This window comes from Amblyomma americanum, chromosome 9 (genome assembly GCF_052857255.1).
Source record: "Amblyomma americanum isolate KBUSLIRL-KWMA chromosome 9, ASM5285725v1, whole genome shotgun sequence".
NCBI classification, from domain to species: domain Eukaryota; kingdom Metazoa; phylum Arthropoda; class Arachnida; order Ixodida; family Ixodidae; genus Amblyomma; species Amblyomma americanum.
The window spans coordinates 147,850,730-147,861,566 of NC_135505.1; the positions used below are offsets into that span (position 1 = coordinate 147,850,730).

Consider the following 10,837-nt stretch of genomic DNA (forward strand, 5'->3'; position numbering starts at 1 on the left):
CAACGTATTCTTGCCGGAGCATTATAGACCTATAGCATTGTAGAAATACGGACTCGGTGTGGTTCCTGTTCCAGCTCGACGCTCTGGGGTAAGTACTAAGCTTGGAAAATGCAGGCATGCACGACCAGGATGCCGAAGTACTCATACGTGCACATCGGCAACGTTGGGAACCAAGGTTCATGTCCTGCAGCAATTTTTCGCCACACAAAGCTGCAGCGGAAATCCGGCCCCTGTACCATTTTATTACTATCCTGTTTACATTTTCAGTGACCGAATAAGGGGCTTATTGTCATCTTTTGTGCTTCCTGCTCGAAAAGCTGCACGCATTTTCTGCATGGCGACTCGTTCAACAGGAAAAAAAAACGTGCTGGGTTTCTTGCAGGAAATGTGATTTGCTATAAATGGTTCTCTCACCGTTGTGTGACTATATCTAGCGATGCGTCAGCAGCACAAAATGCGCTTGTCGCAGATACTCTTGTTTCTAGCAAACACTGTGCCGGTGTTATTCTCGAAGATTCTGTATCCTGAAGAGCGAAGTGATCTTCAACAATACCAAGATGGGAGCAAGGTAAGAGTTCGGGCATCTGTTCTAAAGTCATTGATAAGAAGATAAGTGATAGCAACTGCTCTTGTTACATTTTAAAGACCCTCTATGGAAAGTGCTTCGCTCCGCTTGTGACTCCATCAACCTCTGACATGACGTGATCCCAGACATGGGCCCTACGAAATTGGCACTGCGATCGGTTTATTGTCTTTGAGTCTTTTATAACTTTTCCTATTTTTTCTCAGAAGTATTTTGCGCATTCTCCGCGTAATCAACACCGCTAAATGCTGAGATCGCGAAAAGCAATTAGGATTGTTTAAGAAAGGAATTTTGCAATTCTTTCAGCAGGTACACTGCATGAAATTCATAACGTCGGTGTTGAACGTTTACGGAAAGGACAACTGCATGTCCTAGACTTTTGGGCTCGCTTGTCTGACCTCAAAGTTACTTCCTCCTGAGTTTTATAGCCCCCAGAGGGTGGAACCCTTAGTCGAGGGCCCCATTAGCTGATAGATTCCGGCTTGCCCAGAAGATCAGTGTGCGCTGGTCGTCCACATCTGAGCTTTTAGAAAGAGCGGCTTCCCATTGGGACCGAGAAGCTAGGGATGGACGTGGGAGGCTGGGGGGTGGGGGGGGGGGGGGGGGGGTTAGTGCATTCCTACGTGGAACGACGAAGGTTTGGGTATCATCCGCATAAGGGGTATTGCTCCGAGTATCTGGTAGCGTAGAAGCTGTGCCTGAGCGCCATTTGTCTGCTTTTTCATCGGATAGTTTCGCCGCGTGTGGTGGTTGAAGTGTTTGTTCTACGGGAGAGCCTGCGGTGTTTTAGTATGTTTGTGTAAGTAAGCGGGATATCTTCCGCCTTGTCAGGATTCGACTGACCTTCCGCTGGTGCTTTGAGGGTGAGGCTCGGCCTGTTGCATGAACACGCTATTTACCAGAGAGAGACGCCCATGCTTCCAGACTTGGCTGACTGGCGGGATGTGTTGACTTCCGTGTAAAATTCGATGAGCGGTCGACGAGATACGTCCTTGCGCGCAGTTTCGGCATGCTTCTATGACTCTGATATATTGTTAACTCGATTTTATCGGGGACGAGCGCTTACGCCGAGTGCTATTGCGCACTTCTCCGCTTCCATGCTGTTGTCGATGCGGGTTCGTGATCTTGCACTTAAACGCAAGATCGAAACTGCCCGTACAGATTAGCCGCGGCGCCGCAAATATCTAGAGCAAGCGGAAACAGCAACCAGAAGAAGCAGCGCCCGACAGGCTGGAAATGTAAGCTGCTCAGCACCCGCCCGCTTTATGGGGACCCGACCAGGTTAAGCACAAGAGCGCTTATAGGTACACGAAGCACGTTGTTATGTAGTAAGTGAAACGATGTCCGCTTTAGCTGGAATATGGCAAAACTGTCAACTTAAGCTGTCTGTGGACGACAGAACGCACCAGAGATCACTAGGGGCTTGCACATGACATTCCTCACGTTTTTGAAGCGAAAAGCTTCACTACGCTAGGTAAAGCAGTCGTCGCGTAGGCCGGAGAGTGACCTTCAACGACATTCAATCGGGAAAGCAGACGCGGCGTGGCGTCTGTAACGTCGAGTGCGTTCCGCACACTGGATAGGCAACGCGCCAACCTTGCCACGCTGCAGGAGGCGGTTACTGGTTGATCGCGAGAGGTTGATCACCCAATGAACGCTGCGGCCTGTTGGCGTTGACAAGGTTCCAGACTATGATGATTTTGAGGACAGGAAGGGCACATAGCTGGCTCCCTGGGTTAGTGGACGCCTCAACCGCGCTTTGAGGTGCGTGGTGGTGGTGAGAGAGAGATGTGGGCTGCATGTATTACCGCAGACAGCGTTGTGGTAGACACGCGGCACTGCAGCATTAGGCCGCAGCCTTCTCTGGGTGAGCAGCCTCTCGCGTTCAACCATTATTTTAACTGCCACCTGCCAGGGTGGCAGGGTGGCCGCGCTGCCTATCTAGTGTGCGGAACTCTATGTATACAGACGCCGAGCCGCGTCTATTCGCCCGATACAGCACAGCTTTCGCTCGCTGACCAGGTTCAGCAGTAGATTAACCGCAGCTAATTTTTCTCTAGGTAACGTGGAATGAGTGCCAGAACGCTTAGCGTACTCGGTTTGCTTATGTGCGCATCTGCACGACGTGCACCGCATGAGCGGGTCCTCTCGGAACGTCGTAGCGAACTAAGATACAGAGTGGAGACTGCAAAAGCGCAGCGACCTGGGGCTCAGGAGTACGCTGCACTGTAAACACGAATACGCCTGCATGGCAGTAAAAAGAGAGTAAACTGTCCTCAAGCGCCAGAGGATAGTTTACTCTCTTTTTAGTCCCTTCTGTTTATAGTGTGCCTGGCACAAACGCTCCACGGATCCAGCACATTGTGCTAGCACTGCTGGAAGAAAGAGCAATGAAAACCAGACCCATACACTCGAAGCAAGAATACACCTACATGGGTATGAAAAGGGCGTAAACTGTCCTCTAGCGCTTGCCCTTTTGTAAAAGGGTGTGAGCATAGAGGACAGTTTACTCCCTTTTGTTTAGAGTGCAGAAACTATGGGAGAGCATGCGGCCAGGCTACGGGGGGCCAGAATGCGGGCTGAACGCGAAAGACCAAACAGTGACCCTGAGGTGTGGCCGCGGTGTTTCTGTTGTTTCCGAGTAGCGCGTTGCGTCGATGCTCGCGAAAAGTGAGCCGAATATTAAAAGGAGATGCCACGACTACCTCTTCCCAGTAAGCTGTATGCCACATAGATCGCAATAAATTTTTGATTATTTTTTGTTGTCTTCTTTTTTGCCTTTGCAGTGCTTTCCAAATTTTGGGAAGTGGTACATGATGTACAGGAACTACTACTTGGACCCGATTATCGGTGGAGCGGCAAAATGTGTTGCCTTTGAGCGATACGGTGCTTACGAAAACTTTAGCACGCCAGCCACCTTTTCTTACGGGAAGGATGGATCAACGTAAGGTCTTTTTCATGTGCAATATTAGAATTTTGCTCACTGCCAAATCACCTTATTTTGAGTGCATGCGCAACGTCCGAAGCTTTGTTGAAATAAAGCCCCCTGAAACTTGACGAATGGCGTAAGAACATTTTTTGAGGAAATGGTACGGGCACAGAAGTCGCGACCATTGAAGTAAAATGTAATTTTTTATTAATTTGTTTCTTTGTAGGCAGTGGATCAAACGTTGATACAAGCATAACTTTCTTCAGCGAAAAAAGTATAAGAAAACCTCATTACATTGAGTTATCAGGCCGCTTTGTGGGAAAAAGTTTTGTGGCGATAGCTACATTATGCTGGCATATCGAGCATTCAGCGTGGCCGCCCTTGAGCTCCGTGGCTGCGCCGCCACGCTGTCACGTGATTGGTCACGTGGTGCGGAGCAGCTGGCGGCGGCGCGGCACGCTGGCGAAACCGAGGGGGGGGGGGGGGGGCGAGTAGAGAGGGGGAGAGAGCGAATCCACGTCCATGGACGAAGATGAAGAAGGAACGCCCAGTGAAACGGAGCGGCGAAAGACTGACTTTGCAATTCGACTGAGCAAGTTCCACTCGGCCACCTGTAGCTATCGCGTCACTCCCGGCCTAACCAGAGCTAATCCACAGCCAATTTTTTTATAGCAGGAACAAGCAGGAAATTAGTGGTCCGTCCTGAAAACACTATTTTTAATCCAAATTATATTGTTAAACCCGATAAAAAATCTTAATCTTAATTTTAAAAATTGTGCTAAATATACATCTAACGCCAGCCGTCAAAACCTTAATTTGAGTCATCGCTAGGAAATTACCTTCGCACTTATATAGTCAAAGACACGAGCTGCGCAATGAGTCAAAATAATTGTGATGCCATCAATGGTCATGTAGCGGAATGATGAAAAACAATGGTACTTGTTTTTCCCAGTTATGTAGTTAAAGATATTTGCGGCATGAAAAATAAAAATAATGTAATATAATCAGTGATGCACAGTTTCAATTCACTACAGCAAGCATTTAAAGCCAGACACCTTCAAAAGTTACAAAGACAATAAAAGACGTAGCAGCGGTTATATAGCAATTTTTGCATGTTTTTAAGAGCTGTATTCCTGTGTTACCTTTATTTTTACCTCTCGAATCTAAAACGTACTTTCTGAACTGTGAACATGTTAATACAAGCCATAGGCAACAATTTCTGTGTAAATAGAATTTCAAAAGAATAATGAACTATATATGAACACCGCTACAGAATACGTACAAGCTAAGTTTTTGTGGAATGACTTCTTTGTGCTACGGCCGATTTCGTTTTCTTGAATGCGCATTTCCGGTCAGAAATGGGCCATATCCCCGTTTTCCAAGAACCTTTCAGGGGCGTAAGAATCTGTTGAAACCGAGTTTCACTCGATCCTCTCCCCTCCCCCCGCTCCCCCTCCCCCCAAAAAATCCTAATTATTAAGAAGCGTTAGAGATATCATTCGACTTCCATCGCCTATCAGTAGCACAGCGAAGTGAAAATTAATGAGTCTGCAATTTGAAATGTGGAATAATTCAAGTAAATTTCTGTTTATGACTTTTCAAGGATCGGCGAATTTACCCTGACCTCTTCGCCATGCTACGAGGGCAAAAACATGGCTACCTTTAAACCCTACAACTGTAAGTATATTGTCCCATCGCGGTTATCTCTCTCATACACAATTATAACTCGGTTTTGGGTAGCGTAGCTGGACTGATTGGGTTATCATATTGATAAAGAATTTTGTTTGGGCGATGGCAGCTTGGCTATAGAGCACCGCGATAAAAAGTTTACATGCAATATGGAGTCAAAGAAAAGTTTTCTAAGCATTCCGCCCCAATGAAATTGAGCAGCAGGCCGAAAAATACTTGTAACCACTAGAAAACAAGGGGTGCTAGGCGACCTCAATTGGAATGGTCAATGATTTATTTCCTTGAAGTTCGAGGTGTAAACTTCCGTTACGACAGTTATTGCGAGATGAATTTCGAAAAACAATAATGGCTAAAACGGTCTTGACAAAAGGAACGAAGAAGTTCATGGCGTGATATAACATCATAAATATCTTGTATCAACGAGTGCGGCTCCCGGATAATACTCTGGTTCTATCGCCTTCAAGTGGCCTTTGAAGCTCACTGTTTCTTTTTTTCCCGCAGGCGAGTGATTGAAGGCAGAAACGAGGAGTATTGTTCCAATGCCTGCGACACACGGTTAACGTTCAGGGCTGCAAGGAAATTAGTTCGCAGGTCTTGAAACCATGTGCTAGAGTATTGCTAGAATGACCGCAATGTCAAAGCAGATCAGAGATTGTCCAATTTGTTTGGATGAAACCATCATGCTTATATGCACGTTTCAAGTTCACAGAAATATCTGAAGAGAACTTCTTGTTGGACTAGTTGGTAAGCGATAATTGTAATCGAAAGGCGCCAAAACCACACACACACGAGAGAAGAGAACGGGACAGAGCGCCACTCACGACTGGTTTAATTTGCAGTAGAAACCACATACATGCATATATATACAGTCAGCCAGCGCCTGCGCAAGGATCATTATCGCACATCAAGTCGTACACGATAAGCATCGCTCAGAAAACTTGTACAAAGATATAGATGTTTCGCTGACACACAAACTGCCTTTCTTGCTGATATAGAACGCTTCGATCAGTTCTCTGGCTTTCACATTGCTACTCCTGCCAAGAATCCGCACCATTGAAAAGCATGGCTCACAAGAGCGTGGAGGGCAGGATCTGATATGTTTGGGTAAATTTGGGCCCTATTTATTTTGTTCCACATTTCGTTCATGTTCTCTGATTCGCTCGTTGTGCACAGCGCCTGGTTTGTCCTATATAGGAACGACCGCACGAGAGGGGAATTTCATAAACTACCCCTTCGGTACATCTCATGAATGGTCGCCCATGCTTGGTTCCGCAGCCTGTTTCTTTTCGAGTGGAAAAAGAAAGCAAAAAAGAAAGCGCATGAATGTTATCAGAATAACTGCTGCAGAATTAGCGGCTTCGGTGGGCGGTGTGTCTGTCCTGCATGAAATGTATGAATCACCGCAGCAAGAAGTGAATATGAAGGTTTGGTTTGGTTTTTAGGGGGTTTAACGTCCCAACGCGACTCAGGCTATGAGAGACGCCGTAGTGAAGGGCTCCGGAAATTTCGACCACCTGGGTTTCTTTAACGTGCACTGACATCGCACAGTACACGGGCCTCTAGAATTTCGCCTCCATCAAAATACGACCGCCGCGGCCGGGATCGAACCCGCGTATTTCGGGCCAGCAGCCGAGCGCCATAACCACTCAGCCACCGCGGAGGCTGTATATGGAGGCCCGCCACTGTGTGGCGTGGATGGCCATGTCATCCACTGCCTCAAGAACTTTATTGCAGATTTCCTCCAGCAAGCAACTTGAAGGTCAGAATAAAGACGACCATTTAGGCCTAAAAATTTTGAACCTGATGATGGGCTTTGCCATTCTCAAAGGGATATTCTTAGAGCGTCGCCAGGGATGCAACTTGAACGGCATCACAGGACAATGCTTGCAGTTTCAGTTCATTTCCTATTGGGGCCGCGAGTGGTGCAAACGGAGTATTCGTTCAACAAGGTTATCAGAAACGTCATGATTATATCAATGTATTGTCCATGCCCCTCTTCAAATTCAGTACGCAGTCTCTGATTTAGCAGTGAAAGTGCCATTGAGTGTGCGCATGTGCATCTGCCATGCTCTTGGTCGTGCAACATACCCAGCGCTCTTGTATTTGGCACTCTGGCGGTCAGCAGCTGGCAGCAGACTAAAATTATCAAAGCGAAGTTCTGTACCTATAGCTACAAGCCTCACCTGGACAGAGAATATTTTGCATATAAGGTTCAGCGAACGCCCATTTCATTTGATTAAATACTTAACCCTACCAATACAAGGATAGACAAGACACATGCCCTCAGAACTATGGGAACACAATGCGTGTATCCTGTCTATCGCTGTCTTGGTCGTGCGACGCATTTCTCTGTATCAAGCGCCAGCAAATCCAAGTGTCTATGAATATTATCAATGTTTCGAAATCTGCGCCTGCGATTTGTCAATGAAGTGAAGGTTAGCTGATAGTCATGCAGACTTTGTCCGTGAACAAGTTAGTGCTAGTGCTAGTGCCCTGGCCAGAAAAGTTTTATGATGCAATAACCTCATAGAGGCCTCGTCACAGAAGTGTTACGCAATTTGAATGATATTGTAGGACATACGAGAAGTGTTTGATATTGCAAAGATGAATGATATTTGTATGATAATTTCGTGTGATTTGTATGATAATTGTATGATATTTGTATAACAAACTAAATGAATTTATTGCATCACACACCTCTTTTCAGCAGGGCTGGGTACGCGGGAAAATTAAATTTAGAACAGCCTTTTTCATAGTCACTTGTGAATGCTGCGTATTTCATGCCGGAAAAAAACAGCTTCTCAAGAAACCATGCGCGAAATATGCGTGCATTGGGATTTACTGCAGGAAAATAACAGTGAGCAAAGTTAAAGTTAGGAGACTCACCAGCGTACCCCCCTTCACTGTTAAGCACGCACCTTTTGCTACAGTTGTCGGTTCTGCGTCCACACCTTTTTTTTTTTTGCTTTTATTGGCTAAGCCATTCTTCAGAAACTAAATTTTGAACAGCGACTGTTTTTTTCGAATTATTATAGCACATTCTCTTGCTGTCAATGTTGGTATCATTTTTGTATATATAAGCGTTTTTCTAGGCGTTGCTAAAACGAAGGGTGGTCTCCCTTTATGCCCTTGTTTTTGCAGCTACTTTTCCACCAGAAAGTATCCACATAATTTACACCGACTGTACCTGCTATGTTGGTCGACATGATTACGCTGACAACGGTGAGTGTGACATCTCGTATGCGCTCCGTTGCCGTGAGCCACAATTGGCCCCTAACTTTAGGAAAACACTGTGAAAAAAAAAATTGGAATTTCAGCCTGCGTAGAGAAACGGACATTGATGAGAGAGCTGCACGGTAGGTTTTCTTCTTTCATGTGAGATAGCCTTCATCAGCAACGCACATGCGGACACAACACAATAATAAAACAAAATTACCACCGAACCACAAGCACTGGCATACATCCACGCTTTCATATCACGAACAGCACTTTTTTTGCGCAGCCTCAAAGTGTCAAATCAGTTTATGGTTTATCAGGGTATAACGCCCCAAAGCTAGTGAGGCTATGAGGGACGCCGTAGTGAAGGGCTCCGTAAATTTCGACCACCTGGGGTAATTTATCTTGCACTGACATCACACAGTACACGGGCCTCTAGCATTTTGCCTTTATGGAAATTCGACCACCGTGGTCGGAATCGAACCCGCGTCTTTAGAGTCAGCAGCCAAGCACCATAACCAATGATCCGCCGCGGCGCCTGAGTGTCAAATATTGAACACACAGAAGGTGTCTTATAGCGACAGATTTTTTTCTTACCTGCCCATGTAAAAAATAAAGGTCGTCTATATACTGCCTTGGTAGATGACCACACGAACTTATTACGCAGTGATTGTCAATTTTATGGGTGTATTTTGAATAAATATCCTCACGCCCTTGCCTTCTAACATAACAGCCACCCCTGATCTCAATGTTTGTTGAAACATTGGATACCACGTACACGTCCGAATAATAGCCTGCCCGTTTACAAGTACAATTCCGATAAACTCAGGCTGCCAAACCAAAAAAAAAAACAGTGTTTCAACTTTGACGAGTCGTCTGCGTGTATTGAGAAGAGTGCACTTTTACGATGCCTAGGAAGTAACAGGAGAGGCAACTTTGTTACTGGACAGTATTCTTGCTAGACTCATGTTGTCAGTTTAATTTAATAGAGCAATTATAACGCATGGACTAAGGGTTATAAGAAACAGTTAACGCGTCCGGCGAGGCGGGCCAGCAACCTCAGCCGGAGCGCCCCCGCTAGGACCCTTGCGTGTCGGCCAAGCATGAAATAAAAAGGAAGAAAAGCCATTAAACCCGCAACTTCCCCAACCTCTGCGTTTCACTGCGATGGCTTCCCATAACCCTGCCGCTGAAGCAAACATCTCGAAGCAAATAATAAATGCTTATTAGATACATCGGACCAAGAGCAGTATGCCCTTACAAAAATTTCTTTAGACACTCTATAGACTGACCGTAGACTTCTGTCTGCAAAGTCTATGGACTGCCCGCAGACTTCTCTCTACAAAATCTATAGGCTTTCTATAGACAAATTTTAGGGAAGTCTATAGGCAATACAAATCCTATAGACAGTCTATAGACAATCTATACATATTTGGCTATACACTTGGAGTAGACTTTGTTTATAGGGAGTGAATAGATTACAAATAGACAAAAAGAAATATATATAGGAAGGCAACAAAATCTATAAGAAGTCTATCGACTGTCTATAGATCATATTTGTAAGGGTCGGTCATCTCTTATGTGGAACCAGCATGCGTCTTGTTCACAGTACGAAGAGAACCTAGAGGATAACACAAAAAAAAATAACAAAACGAAAGATGAAGCTCACGCATGCAAGCGTTTGAGGCGGGTGTTGTTCTCTCTCTGAGTTGCGTGTCTTCGAAGGCATGGGGCGCTCCTGCAGGAATGCACTTCATTACAGCGACATCGTTAACGCGCAGGAAACGGATGCACTTTCTGGCGTCGCGCAGACAAGCTGAACGAGCCCGCTGATTGCTGCGAGTTCATCTACGCCGAGAACTGCGGCACTTCTCCCAAGTACCAGATCTACGATTCCTCGTGTCAGTCGGGAGCCTAGGCTGCCCGCTTTGGAGCGAATAAGTGGAAACGTACTACAGGAGGCACTTTCTGACGTCCTCCAGAAGCCGATCAACGCCTGAGAGTTGTCATATTCAGAGATGATTGTGAAGGTTATTAAAGTAGTGCGATGCTTATTATGGTGTCTTATTATTTTACGCATACTACCGGCCATTTTCCTGGCCCAAGCAAAAAGCGGGAAACCAACGGAAGACACAAAAAATCATATTAGCTGGAAACTGACGTTAAAAAAATGGCAGTGGCTTAAATTAGTTAACCCAGGAATTCAGCGAAAAGCAAGCACGCTTGCTGAGCGTCTGAGGCACGTCCATAGCAGCTACACGCTCGCGACAGCCGTTTTATATACCTATACCCATATGACCACGTGCTTATGACGTAATATCACATGGTCTTACGACACCCCATCGGATGGCTTCACATCGCCCCATCGGATGCTATTAAAGGTCAATGGCCAACCTATAGGTCACTCAATGTCAAATGCC

General features: G+C 45.8%; 1 protein-coding gene across 1 annotated transcript; it reads left to right on the plus strand.

Moving 5' to 3' along the window:
* The first annotated feature begins 437 nt into the window (after positions 1 to 437).
* Positions 438 to 10,459, plus strand: LOC144105728 (uncharacterized). The gene is made up of 5 exons (XM_077638833.1): positions 438 to 568; positions 3,370 to 3,527; positions 5,116 to 5,189; positions 8,343 to 8,423; positions 10,199 to 10,459. The coding sequence occupies exons 1-5, from the start codon at positions 455 to 457 to the stop codon at positions 10,333 to 10,335; spliced, it is 564 nt and encodes a 187-aa protein (XP_077494959.1). The 5' UTR covers positions 438 to 454; the 3' UTR covers positions 10,336 to 10,459.
* The last annotated feature ends 378 nt before the right edge of the window (positions 10,460 to 10,837 follow it).

Bases quoted from the DNA above. Each gene is read 5' to 3' on its own strand.
- LOC144105728 (XM_077638833.1), top strand. From the start codon at position 455: ATGCGCTTGTCGCAGATACTCTTGTTTCTAGCAAACACTGTGCCGGTG. The intron at 569-3,369 runs GTAAGAGTTCGG...TTGCCTTTGCAG, and splicing joins AATACCAAGATGGGAGCAAG to TGCTTTCCAAATTTTGGGAA. The intron at 8,424-10,198 runs GTGAGTGTGACA...GTTAACGCGCAG, and splicing joins ACATGATTACGCTGACAACG to GAAACGGATGCACTTTCTGG.